The following is a 17,496-nucleotide window of genomic DNA, read 5'->3' as shown; positions in this document are numbered from 1 at the left end:
CTGAAATGGATCACTTATTTATAGTTGGTGAAGGGTTGTAAATGACGGGTCGTGTCTGCTGGTGAAGGGTTGCTTTTATCCGAACGAACAGACGCGTTTTTACGAATTAAACATGTGTTTTGTGTGCAGGAAGACTTGTTGTCGCGACTGAGATTCTGAAAATCTCAGTCGCGACAGGGGGTATAGGGGCGAGCTTGAATACGTTGTTTTCCCCCGGTCTGGCCTCCGTAAGTCGCGACTGAGATTTTGAGAATCTTAGTTGCGACAGAGAGATGTTCTCCCTGGCGTTCGACTGTTTTTCGTCCTCCTCGAGCGTTCTTCTGACTGATATGCATTCTCGGTACGTTTTTAAGGTTTTTCGTCCATTTTAGCTTCGTTTTAGCTCCGTTTTTGCTCCTATTTGGATTTTACCAAATATTTAGGTACCTTGCATCAAAGAAGTAAATAAAGACGTAAAAGTATTCCAAATGAATATAATTAGCATGATTTTAATGTAAATTTAACGTATTTATATATGATATTTTAGGTATATTTTGGGCTTAACAACCAACAATATGGTCATAAGACAAATGATTGTGGTAGGCTGAAGCATGAGATTCAAGATCTCATTGATGCGGGAAAGATAAGTGATCCAGATTCTTCCCGCAGGTGAATCCTCTAGTAATGCCTTGAACAAAGGAACTCTATAATGAACCAGAAAGAGCTTAAGAAGAATTTCTCAAGATTGAAGATGCTAATGAAGCAGAGGCACATAAAGCTCATTGAAGCAGCATGAGAATGGATGATTGCATTTTTAGTCTTTATCCTTTTATCTTTGTTTTTGTCCAATAAGACATCATGAATTACTCTGTTAATTTCAATAAAATTTTGTTTTTATGCGATATTGATATTTTTTTACATTCTCATCTGCACCAAATATCAACCTTTGACATTCACTCACTTAAAACACTTCAATTATTATCATGGCATGGACGAAAGTCCAAAAAAATATACTTGTTGATCATAACTTAATCACTGAAGAGAGAAAATTTATGGAGTGAATAAACAAAATAAATCATGAGAAGTGTTTCCTTGGCCTTACAATGATAAGCCAGACATGGATTCATTAAGCAAAAGAGTTCTGACCTACTTGCACAAAAAGAAGGTTGAAAAAAAGAACTAGAAAAGTTCAATAAAGAAGAAGAGAAGAGGTGAGTAGTAAGTCAAAATCATACTAGTCAAGCACTAAGATTTCAGCGAGAAGGTCACCTCCAACTCCAAAAGGGACACAGTTACTTGGGTACACCATTCAGATTGAAGCATAAAGGGGTAACCAACCTATAGATGAAAAATGACCCTATTATATGAGCAACAACAGGGTCCAAATCCATGATGTGATAATCAAAGACTACAAAGAAGATGTCAAAAAAATTCAGGGCGAAGTCTAGCAATCAGAACAGGAAATAAAGCCATCCAAGTCCATCAAAGAAGAAGAGTCTTCAGAATTCGAATGAGACTAAGTGCCAATATGGACACCTTTGTAGTCTTACTAACCCCACCATCCACCGGGGAAGAAGCGCTAGTACCACTGGAAGGAGGGGTTAGCGTAGGCAATGTGGCTTTCCCCCCAATAGAGAGAGCACCCGCCTTTGTTTTCTTGGCAGCAGGGCAACCACCAAATCCACTGTTGGGCATTTCCCATCCTTCTTACTAGCGGCAGCATCCGTCTTTTCTTTAACTGCTTGGGCCCTCTGCTGCTTCCTTCACTCTGTAATCAGAGATCCTGCATTAGGCTTCTCTTTGCCAAAAGGATGAAAAATATCAGATAAAAATAAAAGGGAAATAAAAGATGCCTTCACAAAAATCCTTGTAGGAGTTATAATGAAGCTCGCCATCGTGGATCTCCACCAAGGGAACACCCACTTTTATGAATTCTAAAACCATGTCAGATTAACCCATAGTTAATTAGTCATTGGACTTGCGCTCAAATTTCCTTAATAAATATATCTACTTTAATTTGGAATTAGTTAGCCTTTATTTTCTATTTATTGGATAATTTAGTCTCTAGTCATTAATAGATTTGTATATTAATACATATAAGGGGGGGATAGAGATCCGAAAAATTTCTAAATTAGTTTTACGATTTTGGTCAAATTGTTCTCAATAAAATTCTTTTTTGATTCTTAATTTGACCAAAATCGATTTTAATAAGAGTTTCATAAAAAACGACTAACGATAATCATTACCAACGCACCACGTAAATTAATACTAACGGATGAGTAATCAGTTGTTTATTTTTTTTCTCATCATCCTATTAAATCTGGATTTTAACTATTATCATTTAAGATTTTCTCTTAAATATTTCGAATACACAATTTTCAAAAGATTACATAATTGGATGTTTTTAACTATTAATGTAATCACGTGAGATCTTCTTCTCAACATTCATATTTGCATTTTTTCGAAAAGTTAAAAATAAGAGAATAATAGTACTTTAATATGTCGAAATTTGAATAGATTTCAACGTCGAAATATCTATTTATACATCTCTATATGAAAGTAATTACAATTTATCTAAAACACTTTAGGACATTGTTTAATATAGTTGATTGTAATTTGTTTTTTTCATCTTAATCCAGATTTTAACTATATCATGTAAGATTTTCTCTCAAATTTTTCGGACAACCACTTTTTTAAAAGCTCACATTATCGAATTTTCTTTACTAATAATATAATCTCACGAGATCTGCTTATTACATTTTGGATTTACATTTTCAAATTTTAAAATTAGATCTTCTACTAATATTTTGGATTTATAAGCCAAGACAAAAACCTCTCTATATATAATCATAACTGAAATCAAATTAAAGTTATCTCACAAAAATTGGTGGTTTGAAATTTCATTTGGTTTTAGTATAGCAATTTAGCCTCTTAGTGAACCAATCAATAAGAAAACATACTACAATCAAATTGGTGTAGTAATAGCGAATAAATTAAACCTTAACAAAGTATTGCTAGTGTATTTCCAATTAAAGAATGATTTTTTGGTTGGTTTTATGCAAGTCTACTTTTTATTCTAAAATTCTCCACTACCATATCTAAGAATCTTTTAACATCAACGTTTAAACTGATAAACAAGGCTGAAAATATAATATTTATTAATTGATAACATTTTATTTCTAAAAATATAGCTATGAGCGATAGAGATTTTTATACAAATATATCTACTTAATTTCTACATAGTTAGCCTTTATGATCCATTTATTGAACAATATAGTCTTTAATCGATAATGAGCGATAGAGATCAGAAAAATTTATAAATCAGTTTTATGATTTTGGTCAAATTATTAAAAAGCAAAAAGTATCATAACATTCTTTTTTATATATGGTAATAAACCATTTTTTATTCTCAATAATATTCTTTTTAATTCTCGATGTTAACCAAATTCCATTTTAATATGAGTTGCATAGAAAACAACTAACGTTAATCATTACAAATGCACCATGTAAATTAATACTAACGCATATGTAATTGATTGTTCAACTTTTTTTTTTCCCATCATCTAGTTGAATCGAAATTTTAACTATTACCATTTAAGAATTTTTATTAAAAAATTCTCATATGCGGCTTTCAAAAGTTTACTTAACAGTATTTCCTTAACTGATAATGTAATCATGTGAGATTTTCTTCTGAACATTTCAGATTCACATTTTTCGAAAATTTTAAAATAAAAGGATCAGAATACTTTCATATATCGAAATTTGAATAAATTTCCATTTACATATCTCCATACTAAGTAATTGGAATTCATCTAAAACAGCTTAGGATATTGTTAAATGTATTTGATTGTTTAATTTTTTTCATCATCCTAGTAAATTTTAGTTTTACGGTTAAAATTTTCTCTTCTATATTTTGGATATACGGTTTCCAAAAGCTTACTTACTGATACTCTTTAGCAATTATTAATTGCGTGAGATCTTTTGTGAATATTTTGGATTCACATTTTTAAAAATTTTTAATACTATTTAACTATGACGAGATCTCTACTGAACATTTTCGATTCACATTTTTTTTTGAAAATATAATACTATTTAACTATAGCAAGATCTCTTCTTAATATTCTGGATTCACATTTTTTGTTAAAAGTTTAATACCCGTTAATTATTACAAGATCTCTTGTAATTATTTTGGATTCACATTTTTTTTAAAAAATTTAATTCCAATTAATTATTGCAAGATCTCTTCCGATTATTTTGGATTCACATTTTTATTAAAAATTTAATACCCGTTAATTATTACAAGATCTTTTCTGATTATTTTGGATTCACATGTTTTTAAAAAATTTAATACCAATTAATTATTGCAAGATCTCTTTTGATTATTTTGGATTCGTATTTTTATTAAAAGTTTAATACTATTTGACTATGGCGAGATCTTTTCTGAAATTTTTAATTGCTTATATAAAGTTTTAAATTCAAAAAATAAATCTCTCGAACACCTAAAAATTATATAATGTAATATTAAATTATTAAGGTGTGACAAGTAGTATAGCATAGCATAATTATTATAAGTAAGGTGTTTAATAATAATAATAATAATAATAATAATAATTTAAGGAGGAAGAAGTAAGTTCCTTATTCATCCTCTCAACCAGTTAGATTTACTATAGTTTTTTTTTATTGTATTTCTTTTCATTCAGTGTTTATATATTTTATTGGATGTTTTTATCCGTTTGAACTGTATTTGTTCTCCATTATTCTATTATTTATACATTTTTTTCGGATTTAGCAAGAACGGAAACGAGATCTACGTGGTTATAACAAAAGAAATGATTCGATCCGAATGTTCGGAATGACCTAAATGATGAATATTTTATTGCAGTTTTTTTTTTACGGATTTGGATTCCAATGAAGTATATGTTTTATTACTTTTCTGTAATCTTTTATGGTTTTTTATGTTTTTTATTGTCATTTTCGTTTCACTGTAGATTTTATGAGGTTTTTTACCTTTTCCGTTTCTTATTGTACTTGTCCTTTTCGTATTTAATAAAGGTATATGCATTTATATATATATATATATATAGTAAAACTGCACTCTCGTATACGTGCCCTAATGTTTCTGAACTATCCCAGTCAGCGGATTCCGTTATAAACTATATAAACCAGCAGCATATAAGCTTATATTTTTACATATACAAAGTTAATTGAAGCTGGATATAGTAATAAATAATAGAATTAAATGGTAAAACAGGAGATAAATATATAGATAAGGATGAACTCCTCATAAGAATACAAAAACTCCATAATGATAATAATCCTAGACTTAAAAAGCAAAGAAATTTTTTCCGACAAAGTTGACTGATGAATTAATTAAACATTTGCTTTCTGATATCTACAAAATCCATAAAAATAAATCCACAAATCAAAAAATAGCTAAAAAATGAAAATTGAAGTAATTACAGTTGAAAATAAATAAAAGAAAGTAATAAAAGAAAAAGAAAAAAGAAGAGCCACCGCTTAGATCGACCACTGTTGAAAATACGCATGGCGGATGGCACAAAATCCGGGGTTTCAAATGAGAAAACCAGCGGCACTACTCCACCTTTTGTTTTATCTCTCCCTCTAAAACTGCTTCTTTTCTTTCTTAATTGAACTCTTGCAGAAACCTCCAAAATTTAAAAAGTGAGCCCTGTAAACCACCAGAACACACACATGGGTGGCTGCTTGCTTTTATTTTCTCTATTTTAGCATGTGGCTCCTTGCTTCATCTTTCTCTCTTCTCCATCTTCATCTTCATCTTCGTCTTCTTTGGTGAAGCATAAGATCAAAGAGTGGTTTCTTGTTTCTTGTTTCTGGTTTTGAGTTTTGATGTTAATGGTATTATTTGAAAATAGTTTATGTTGTGTTTTTGTATACAGCTACAGCGGGCCCTTTTCTCTCTTCTTCTGCTCCCTTACCTGTATACAGAAGATGCAATCCTTTTCATTTCAATGCTTTTGCACTTATCCGTACATACACTAAGGAAAACCCTATCTTTTTTCTCTCTCTGAATCTATCTCTCTATCTATCTGCATCCAACAGAAGAATCCTTCAACTTGCTATTTTTTTATTTTTTTTAAAATAAAAAAGAAATGGCTACTACACAATTGCATGTAGAAGATGTTAAGCGAGAAATTGAAAAAAACCCTATGGAGAAGGGGGTTTCCGGCACCGGCGGAGGTCAGGAAAGACAGATCTGGCTAGGAAGGGAGGAAGATGATGATCTGTTAGACGTCAGCGAGTCGTCAATCTTTTATGCTGATTTTCCGCAGTTACCTGATTTTCCGTGCATGTCGTCGACATCGTCTTCATCTTCAGCTCCGGCTCCTGTCAAGGCTAGTGCCACGTCATCGTCTTCTTCCTCGGCGTCTTCAGCGGCTTCTTGGGCGGTGTTGAAGTCCGATGCTGATGATGTCGTACACAAAGAGAGTAATACTCACGATCAACATCAGAATCAGAATCAGAAGAATTCTATGGCGGATTTATCTTCCACCGGTTCAATGGAAATCCGTCAGGCGGCTTCCGAACAAGGAGGTGGAGATGGAGATGGAGCTGGTGGTTGCATGGATGTGATGGAGAATTTCGGTTACATGGATCTAATGGATGATAATGAATTTTTTGATCCTTCATCGATTTTCAGTCCTGGTGAGAATTTTCTAGATGAGTTTGAGCAGGAACAGCAGAATCTGCAACCGGAGCAGCCACTGCCTCTTCCGCCGCAGCAACAGGGGAGTGACCATGACCACGAACATGAAGAAATGATGATGCAATTCGGAACTGAAGAGGAAACAGCGCAACAAGAGGTAAATGTAAATTCCTCATCGGACGATTTAGCTATGGTGTTTCTAGAGTGGTTGAAATTGAACAAGGAAACGGTCTCCGCCGAGGATTTACGGAAAGTGAAAATTAAGAAGGCGACAATTGAGTGTGCGGCGAAGCGATTAGGCGGCGGAAAAGAAGCGATGAAGCAATTGTTGAAGCTGATACTGGAATGGGTTCAAACAAATCATCTGCAGAAAAGAAGAATGAATGAATCCGAATTGCAAAACCCTAACCCTACTGATCATCCTCTTAGTTCAAACCCTAGTCTGATTTGTAATTCTAATTGTAATTCCATTTCAATTTCAAACCAACCTGATCAACCAAACACTCCTTGTTTCACTCAATCACCTTGGATTCCACCGCCGTCTTACGCTGCAATCGATCCGGTTACTGGCATGCCGGGTTATTCACCAATGGTTGGATATCCGTATGCGAACGGAGCTCCGAATATGAGTTCCTACCCGGGAACACCAACGGATTATCGCATGCTTGAATCAGCCCAATCGTGGCCGCCGACACAGTTTCCTTTGGCTTCACATTACAACTCATATCCTGAAGCGGTTCAGACCCACCCGCCCGTTTTTACTGGGTACGGGAATCAGTATCCGTGCCAGTATGTGCAAGGGCAAGTTGGGGATAGTAGGTTGGTTCGGTTAGGTTCGTCGGCGACAAAAGAGGCGAGGAAGAAGAGAATGGAGAGACAGAGAAGGTTTATATCGCATCCCCGTAATCACAATCACAATCAAAACCACCACCACCACAATCAGAGCGGCGCCACGGACGGCCACCATGCAATGGCTCAACAAAACCCTGGGAATTGGGTTTATTGTTATAATCCTCCAGTTGTTAACGGTCCTCCTGGTTCAACCGGTCCGGTTCATCCCATGGATGCAGTTGCACCGCCGGCTGAAAGGGCGGCGTCCGTGCAAGCGGCTCAAAATCATCAGCCGCGTCAAGTGGGTTCAGATAAGCGACAGGTTGGTGGGTTGTTTGATTTTGAATTTTAATTTGAATTGGGATTATCTAGATATTATGTAATTATGGGTTTATGATTAATGAAATTAATTATGGATTCGGTTTGTTGTTTTTATCGTAACGTGATTATTTGTCCGTAATTAATTTATCTATAACACAGAATTGGAAACCCGAGAAGAACCTGAGATTTCTTCTCCAAAAAGTACTGAAGCAGAGCGACGTGGGTACTCTAGGGAGGATCGTGTTGCCAAAGGTGCAGTTTTTATTTATTTATTATTATTATTATTATTAGTTTTATAGTATTTGATGGATTAAGTTAATTAGTTATCTGCGGGTTTGACAGTTCTTGGACCATGGGTGCTCACTCCGTCCAAGTTCTGTCTCGTCCCAATTTCTATAAAAAAAAAGTTAATTAATTATTTAATTATTTACTTAATGAAATCAGAAAGAAGCAGAAACTCATCTCCCAGAGTTGGAAGCAAGAGATGGAATTTCTATTGCAATGGAAGATATAGGGACCTCTCGTGTTTGGAACATGCGTTACAGGTATTCTTTAATTTCTTAGTTTTTCGATTTATTTTTATTCCGATAAATTTTTCGATTTATTTTTATTCCGATAAATTTTTCGATTTATTTTTATTCCGATAAATTTTTATTATAGGTCCAGTGCACCGCATCAACGTCATCGCCAAGTTAATTTTCTTTGTTTTTCGATTTATTTTTATTCCGATAAATTTTGTTATAGGTCCGGTGCACCACATAGACGTCACCCATTCGTCAAGTTAATTTTCGATTTGTTTTCATTCCGATAAATTTTATTATAGGTCCGGTGCACCACATCAAACGTCATCCATTCGTCAAGTTAATCATTTATTTATTCATGCATTAGATTATCCAGTTTGTCGTATAATACCCGTTATCCGTTTTGGTGCGCTAGGCGTATAATAAAATTATCCGTTTATTATACTGTTACAACTAAATCACCGTTTTGTCTTTATATTTTTGGAGTATCAGATTCTGGCCTAACAATAAAAGCAGGATGTATCTCCTTGAAAACACAGGTGAATATTAATTTGATTAATAAATAATTTGAATTTTTGAAGAATACAATTCAGTAATAAAATAAAAACTGTATATTTACAGGGGATTTTGTGAGAACAAATGGACTCCAAGAAGGAGATTTTATAGTGATCTATTCAGATGTGAAATGTGGGAAATATGTAAGCAATAATAACATATCGTTTTTATTTAAAATAAATGACCCAGTAAAATTAACACATTATTAATTTTTGACAGTTGATAAGAGGAGTGAAAGTAAGGCAAGCAGGAGGATCAAAAGCGGAGAACAAGAAGGGATCAGTAAAATCGCAAAAGAATACAGCAGCAAGTTCACCAGGTGGAAATGGAAGTGTGAATCAAAAAAGTAAAGTAAAAGAAATAGAGGGAAAAAATTCTCTCTCCTGCATGCATGAGAATTGAAGGACACGTGGAGGGGTCAAGATTTATGTAATCTAGGGGAAATAATAAGTGAGGTTGGTTGGTATAGGAAACCCTAGATTCTCTCTGAATATACAATTAGACCCACCAATGAGTCAAAACTGTTTAAATTAATTAATTAGGAGTTGGGGTTGGAGGTTAAATGTGTGTTTGTTTGAGGAGCTGCCTCTGTAAACTCCAACTCCAACCACAACCATAACCATAATATTGTGCAATTACATATAATTTTCTGTTAATATTTATACATTATGTGTGTATAATATTAATAATCAACCTCCTTTTTATATATGCATAGCATGCTCTGAAGATTTTTGTTTTTTTTTAGTTTTAGTTTTCTTTTTGAATTTTGATATATATATTAAGAAAGCAATTATAATGTTTTAATTATTTTTTATTTATTTTAGTGCTTGTTTTTTGGTATTTTACTATTTATTATCCTCTACATATAAAAATACATAAAATTTGAACCTGGGGGTAATTGTTTTTTTCTGGCAAACTCTTTTTATCATATACAATACTGTCTTGTTTGTAATTATATTTTGAGTATTTTATTTTCTTGATGATGTCGTTGTAACCAACTTAATTTTTAAAAAAACATCAAGGGAATAAAAGTTACAACTTAATTTTTAAAAAAACATCAATGGAAGAAAAGAGTATTTAATTTATAAATTTATTTAATGGTATAATGAATCGAGCTTCGAGCTGTTTTGCTCATTGCTCATTGATCAGCTTGTTAATTCTATTTATATATTTTGTCCATAATCAGTTTATTAATTGTGTTCACAAGCAAAACTCATGAATAATTGAAATTTTATCCATAAGCAAGACTCGTGAAAAACTGGCTGATTCTGTATCAAGGCTCGTGAAACACTGATTGATTCCCTTATAAAGGGAATAAAGAGAATTGAAGCTGAAGATAGAATTATAGTTTTCAAATTTACAAAATTAAATTTCCACATAAAATTATGTAGTCTTTTATAAAATATAATTATTCAAAATTAATCAAATTGAGCTTGCTTTATGAACAATATAATCAAGTTTTTCATGAATATATAATTAAGTTTGTACGCGAGCTTTCAAGTTGAGTTTTGCCGTATCAAAACTCGACTTATTTGCGACTTGAGTTAAAATGATACTCAAATTCGGATCGTCTATAAATTGAACTGGCCACTCATGACTCGAGTCAAAATCATAATCAAGCCCGGATCATTATAAATATATGTGGCTTATTTAAATAATTTAGAATAATTTATAACTATCCTATTTATAAAAAATGAAATGGAAATAAATAAATAAAAATGATAACAATAAATTAAATTAGGAACAGAAAAATTAAAGTATGCAATTGAATGAGATACAGCAGATTTGTTTTGGAATTATTATATTAAGAGGAGAGAGGTATTTGTTTGGATTCGTGAGTTTAAGCGGCGGAGTTGAGAATACGTGTCCATGCATTTCTGACGTAACTCTCTTCACGTCTGCCCAATCACTTTTATCCTTCCTCTTTTCTACTGTCACATTGCACTTCCACTTCCTTATCTCACAGACTTCTCTTTCACTTCCACCTGTCTCTTTTCCGTACACTTCAATTCTATTCTACCATTTTCACATGATGCCCATCCCCCTGTTCTGCAACTCCACATTTCACCTCCCTCTTTTCTATACCCTGTTTTTTTTTTTTAATTACTATATCCCACCAATAATATTACGTATCTTTTTCTACAATATTATTTATTTATACCCAATATTTATCCTTATTCTAATTCTATATTTACTTATTTCATACAAATTTTGGCTTCATAGTTAATTACAAATTATAACAGCTTTGGAATTCAGTGCCCTATACTCTTTTTGAATGCCATTTAATTCTTTTGTAAGAAAATATAGAGGGTAGATATGCATTATTTAATATAAAATAACAACAAAAATTTCCATAAGATTTTTTACTACTCCTCACCCTAAAATAAGAAGATAAGGCTAAAATTTCACCCTAATGTATATATTTATATAAAAAATGCTAATTTACTTTTAAAGTTTCTGATCAAAATTAGTTTCATCTTTACTTCTTTGAAACTTTAAAAATTTTGTGTTATGAATATTATATATTTAATTATGTTTAATATATTTGGTATGTCATCAAAAAGGTAGAAGGGCAAGTTTTAGATTTATTTGTACTAGGGTGACACTCTCACAAGAATTTAACCTATGATGGCTCAAGTCTCACTTGTTGGGAGATATTTATTTAGGCTAACACATAGATTGAAAATGTCATGAAATAAGAGATCATATCTATTTACACATGCATCTTACCTAGTTATTTATGTTACTGAGTACAGGCCTATCTTACAACTATTCCCAAAGCAAGTTTGATAGTAGAATGATTTATTGTTAATTCGTACAACTATATATTTTTATTATTATAAGTATTCATTAAAATTTTTATTTAAAAATTTAGAAATTAGCTTTTTTATTTTAATAAATTTGTTGGACAAATGTATGTTTTTCTATTTCGATGGTAACGAATTTATATGCGGTAAGAGTTCGCTTACGTAATCTGTTGTATTTTGGGAGATGATTGTCAATAACGATTAAATCTATCTTAGAGAGACTATTAATACAGAGATATTACAGGCTATGTCAAATAGTACAGTTTCTGATTTTCCGACAATTTGAAAACATAATTGATGATTTTAATAGTTTAAGGTTCAAATTGACTTTAAAATTTTAGTTTTAAGTTCAAATTATTGTTATTTCTAATAATTTATTAAAAAATAAAAACTAATTTCCAATTTTCAAAATAATTTTTAAATGAATATTTATAATAAAATATTCTCATAAATATTATTTTTTTAAGATACATAAATATTATTTAATATAATTATTTATAAAAAATAATAAATATTACTTTTCATATACCTGAAAACAATATTGTTTTAAATAAAAAATAATTTTTTTTTTATATAAAAGTTGGCAATGGCTTCCATGGAGCCACTGTCGACGTTGCAGCCTTGCAGGAATCCACAAAATTCCTGCAAGCATTCATCCCATTACGGCGACTTTGCCGCCGGAATAGGGTAAATCAATCAAAATTATTTATCCATTACGGTGCTGAATGCACCGTAATGGTACTATTCTTAATCATGGGTTAAAAATAGCCCATTGAAAAGAAATAATTTGTAACTATCCCTATATGAGAAATTATTTTTTTTATTAGCACCTTTTAGGTGTTTAATCCTGTGCCAATAGTACCCAAAAAATAAGTTTGATCAAGATATCAAAAGCTTGTATTAAGGTGCTGATACAGATTGAAAGCGATAAGATTGATGGTTTTAATCGTAAACCAACAAAGATGTTCTTCGGGTAAATTACATACGTGGTGTACAACCTTTACCCTAAATCACATTTTGGTGTACAACCAAAATTTTATCACACTAAATCGTACGAACTTCAGGTGACCTCCACTAATTAAAGTGTACAGTCGGTTTTTATGACCGGTCAACGCTGGTCAAAGTTGCCACATCATTATTTTTCATTATAGCATTAAAAAAAGTGGGACCCACTCTTTATAGAATTACTAAAATAGCTTTATCCTTTATAAATTTACTAAATTAACCTAATCTTCTTCCTTCAATCCCCTCTCTCTCTCTACCATTTCTCTCTCTCACTCCTCTCTCTATACCATTTGCAATCAGGGATAAATTAAACACCTCATTGACTTCTCCAGCGTATACATTGAACGCCTAATGATGATTTTAGAGTTTAAGAAACTTAATTGACTTTTAAAATATACGTTAAGGACATAATTAATTTTAAGCCAACACAAAATGCGCTAAGCGTGACATTGAACAATTGCTATATATGTTTGATTACTAATAAATATAAATTCTGTTATTCCAATTGTCTTTTTCACATATGTAAAATATATTATCGTATATGCCAATTAATTTTAAATTTGATCATAATCCGGAGTTTTTTTTTCTAATAAAAGCATGTGCCATTCAATTAAATAAAAAAAATATTATACAAAATGAATAACGCTTATATAAATCAAAGTTAAAGCAACACAAAATCTATGAAGAAAAAAAATCCAGATGTATAATAAAATTTAAAAATGAAAATATAAAATAAAATAATTACAAAATACACCTAAAATTCATTGATCGACCACATCACCTTGAAAAGAGAGGACCAACCTTGGAAATCGGTTGATCTTAAAGAAAAAAGATTAATTTCAATTACGGATGACATCTAATAATTGAATGTTCAATAATATGTTAGGGACCCAAATTAGACACCTGATTGACTTGTTCAGTGTATAGATTGAACACATAATGATGATTTTAGAAGGTAAGAAACTTAATTGACTTTTAAAATATAGGTTAAGGACATAATTAACTTTAAGCCAACACAAAATGCGCTAAGTGTGAGATTGAACAATTGCTATATATGTTTGATTACTAATAAATACAATTTTTTTTTATTCCAATTGTCTTTTTCACATATAAATAATTTTTGTATGCATTTTAACGATAATATTCACTTAGTCGGTAACTAGCTAGACTAAGTTTAGGCGGTCATCATTAGATTAGAATGTTAGAGTAGAGAAATTAATTAATTAATAAGCTATAACGATCTTGTGAAACTACGGTCATATTAACTGCCATGCTAATAAATACAAATTTTTTATTCCAATTGTGCTATATTAAAAAAAAAGCAGCAGAGGAAAAATATTTGTAATTTCAAATGCAAATCAAGCATAAATAAAATATTTAGTCTAAAAATGATGATTTTAAACAAAGTTAATGAAAGCTCACAATAAAATAGGGAGATAATAGCAGGTAGTATAGGAAAATTAACTTTTTTTTATTGATGCTTAATATAGTATGTTTACTTAATTACTTTTGGGTTAAAAAAAATATATTTTCAATCCAGCAATGGTATAGTAATACAAACTAAAAAAGAAATAAAATATTAATTTACTTTCAATATTTAAAAAGAAATAAAATAGTTACCAACAAATGACACTTGAATCAGTATTGAACCTTGTTATATTCAGAAGCTAAATGTTTAAATTCGTAAAATTCACTTGTTTAAAAGGCATAAAAATATGATTATGAAAAAAATAAGTAAATTCTTAACCCCACCTGTTGCTGGAGCAGATATTCGGACTGCTTTGGTTGCCAGCTCCTTCCTCGCTGCCTTTCCCCTCTGGATTTTTGGGCAGTTTGCTTTGTCCGGGCCATATCATGGATTTGATCTGTTAATGCACCAGTGTTTCTTTTTATAGTGAAGATATATTCCTGCGCTTTCTTAGGACTCCTAAAATATTCCCGCACTTTCTATTGAAAGCGCGGGAATATTTTAGGAGTCCTAAACTTTTTCACTTTTTCAGAATTTATGGTTTTGAAAATTAAATTGAATTGAGGTGATGTGGAGTTTTTAGTGTGTCATGGAACCTTCATTATCTAGTTATAAATTATTATGTTATTGGCCAGAGTTTAAGTTACTTTTATCTAGTTATTAAAATCCAAGGCAGGTTTGCTTAAAGTTGATAAGGAAAGTGGCTTGCAAATATTTGGATAGCCAAATTTGGAAGTGTTTCACAAAATTAAAAGAGGAAATTGAAAGGCTGAGCTATTAGCATAAGTTCAATTAATTCATAAAGTTAATTGTTGCAAGCTTGGTTTCATTATGGATATAATATGTATTTCTTCAATGTGGCGTTAGTCCTTAGAATAACTAAATTTAAATATTAGTTAGAATATTAAAAGCTTTCAAAGATTGAAATAGGGAATAGAAGGATATTAAGTGTGACATAATTTTCTTATTGCAACTCGTTATTTTTTTTTTCAGAATGACAAGTTAGTATTTCACATTAAATGCACTATGCTTCCAAAGATGTGTTATTAGATTAAGAAGGATGCATATAATTTTGATGGTATAACATTTGAGAGCAACGTAGTGAAGTGTGTTATAAGATAGTTGACATTTAGTTTTTGATAATATATAGGTTAAATTCAAGGGAAGCGTGACATGATAGTGAATGATTCAGGTTCACTAATATAGGCTTTTTGATAGAAAACCGATAGTATTTTGAATTTCGAGGACGAAATTTAATTAAGGGGGGAGAATGTAATTTCCCGTATTTTATATTTAAGAGATATATTTGTTTAATTTTTTTTTGAAGTTACTATATATATATATATAGTCAGCATTTATATTTATTATAAATATTTGTTGTTTATTGACACTGGAATTTGATTTATATATAGATAATTACGAAAGTGGAAAAATTAGTTTGTAAAGGTATTTTATCTATTTATTTTTATTATATTCTATAAAAAAAAAATCTACCAAATCTTAAAATATCTCCTATATTTAAATATTAGTTTTCTATTATAATTCTCTAAAAAAAACGATTTCATTTTCAATTTTGTATAACTAGGTTTCATTTTGTACTCTTTCCCATAAATCATATTTAGCAGCCATCACCTGGAAAGAGTTTTCAAATGTGGCATTGAGCTTTCTCACAAATGAAAAAAGAGAGGTAATTTACTGATTAATTATTGTTCATATATATATATATATATATATATATATTATAGTTTTCATTAAACTCGTATTTTAATACCATTTAAATTCACTTACTTCGATTCTTCAATAGTTTAATTCGAGTCAATCGTATTTGGGTTGTAGATTTTCTTTGAGCATGTGATAGAAAAGTTTGGAGTAATTTAGTTGGATTTGTTATCGAATAGGAAACTTAACGGTGTTCGGATGTATTGGGCATATTGATAGATCTGACTTTTATTTGGAGTTCGAGGTGAGTGGTAATTATGGTTCATGACACTATTTGTTTGATTTTGAAATCTCTATCATGAAATCTGTTTGATAAAAGTATTTCGTTTAAAACATCTTTCCGTCCTTTAGTGATTAATATTAAAACGTTTGATAAATATAGTTCTATCCTATTTTTAAATTTATCTCCTCTTTTCGTTCCTTTAAAACAGTTCTGATGAACTTTCCTAAAAATGTTATTTGTTCTAGTTAGACAATAAAACCCTTTCTTAAGCTTAAATTTATTTGTCAAATATTCTCTGCATTAGAGCGTATGCTTCTAGGAACATGCCCTTTATACATTAGTTTGTTTGATATCATTTATCTTATTTGGAAATGAAAAATTCTTTTGAGATTATATTTAATTTTGTTAATCGATTGATTTATCTGTTATCGTTTGTATCAATCTGAGATTTTATTTGAATCCTGTCGTCTGGATATTTAAGCTATTTGAAAATATTATGAGATATAAATTGTACACTTTGAAACCGGTACATGTGCTCAGTATTATCTATATCTGTTTTCATATCTCACTGACCTTCATATTAGGCTTGCATTGTTTGTCATTGTTTTATCTGTATATGTGTTTGTGTTTGTGTCAGTTGTATTAGAATCATGCATAAGGTCGGTGAAGACATTCTATATCTGAATCTGGTAGAGCTATCATCTATATCTGTTATCTGACCTCTGGTGATGTGGAATATCATCACTTTGCTGTTACTGTACCATGGTTTTGATAATTTCTAAAAATTATTTGTTATTATTCGATTTACTTGAATTGAGTAAATATCACAATATTAGTTGATTTCTCTGCACCATCATGTTTGATAAATTCTGAAAACAAATTTGAAACTTATCTGCATATCTGTCTGTTCCCCATCTGTTGTGCATTGATTATCACTCACTAAGATTTTCGCTCGTATAGACGAAAATCTCATACCACGTTGATTTTATATTTTTCAGATTAAGATCTCTATAGCTGCGTAGACATTTGGGTTCGATATTGTTAGCTAGATATTGTTATTGTACGGATTGTAGACTTTTGGATATTTAGAGATATATATTTATTTACGTTTTAAGTTAGGGGTGTTCATGGATCAATCCAATGGTTATTGGATACAAAAACCAATCCAATCCAATCAATCAATGAATTCATGGATTGGTTGCAAATAATCTATCCAACCCATGAATACTCCATAAAGTTGGATTGGATTGGTTTTGGTTTGGATTGGTTATTAACGACCAATCCATTAATTAGTTTCATATAAGGTCATCTTAATTTATGCGTCGGTCATGGCCAGGTTCAGATCGTGACAGCTACTTCCTCGGTGCCTTTCCCCCTCTGGA

At 31.1% G+C, this 17,496-nt stretch overlaps 1 protein-coding gene across 3 annotated transcripts; it reads left to right on the top strand.

Annotated features, from left to right (window-relative positions):
* Positions 1 to 5,496: 5,496 nt before the first annotated feature.
* On the top strand, positions 5,497 to 9,598 carry LOC136231159 (B3 domain-containing transcription factor ABI3). Of its 3 annotated transcripts, XR_010689709.1 has the most exons (7): positions 5,497 to 7,817; positions 7,976 to 8,068; positions 8,261 to 8,361; positions 8,477 to 8,507; positions 8,824 to 8,876; positions 8,959 to 9,035; positions 9,112 to 9,171. XR_010689709.1 is itself a non-coding variant. In XM_066020449.1 (6 exons), exons 1-6 carry the CDS (start codon positions 6,111 to 6,113, stop codon positions 9,292 to 9,294), a joined length of 2,214 nt encoding a protein of 737 aa, XP_065876521.1. In that variant the 5' UTR covers positions 5,498 to 6,110; the 3' UTR covers positions 9,295 to 9,598. The 3 variants fall into 3 exon arrangements, 2 of the variants coding, with proteins under 2 accessions (XP_065876521.1, XP_065876522.1); XM_066020449.1 differs by lacking the exon at positions 8,477 to 8,507 and having other exon boundaries at positions 5,498 to 7,817; positions 9,112 to 9,598; XM_066020450.1 differs by lacking the exon at positions 8,477 to 8,507 and having other exon boundaries at positions 5,499 to 7,817; positions 8,830 to 8,876; positions 9,112 to 9,598.
* The last annotated feature ends 7,898 nt before the right edge of the window (positions 9,599 to 17,496 follow it).

This window comes from Euphorbia lathyris, chromosome 5 (assembly GCF_963576675.1).
Source record: "Euphorbia lathyris chromosome 5, ddEupLath1.1, whole genome shotgun sequence".
NCBI classification, from domain to species: Eukaryota; Viridiplantae; Streptophyta; class Magnoliopsida; order Malpighiales; family Euphorbiaceae; genus Euphorbia; species Euphorbia lathyris.
Note: the sequence above shows the minus strand (reverse complement) of the source record. Positions and strands in the feature narration are given on the sequence as shown.

Bases quoted from the DNA above. Each gene is read 5' to 3' on its own strand.
- LOC136231159 (XM_066020449.1), top strand. From the start codon at position 6,111: ATGGCTACTACACAATTGCATGTAGAAGATGTTAAGCGAGAAATTGAA. The intron at 8,362-8,823 runs GTATTCTTTAAT...ATATTTTTGGAG, and splicing joins GTTTGGAACATGCGTTACAG to TATCAGATTCTGGCCTAACA. The intron at 8,877-8,958 runs GTGAATATTAAT...GTATATTTACAG, and splicing joins GTATCTCCTTGAAAACACAG to GGGATTTTGTGAGAACAAAT.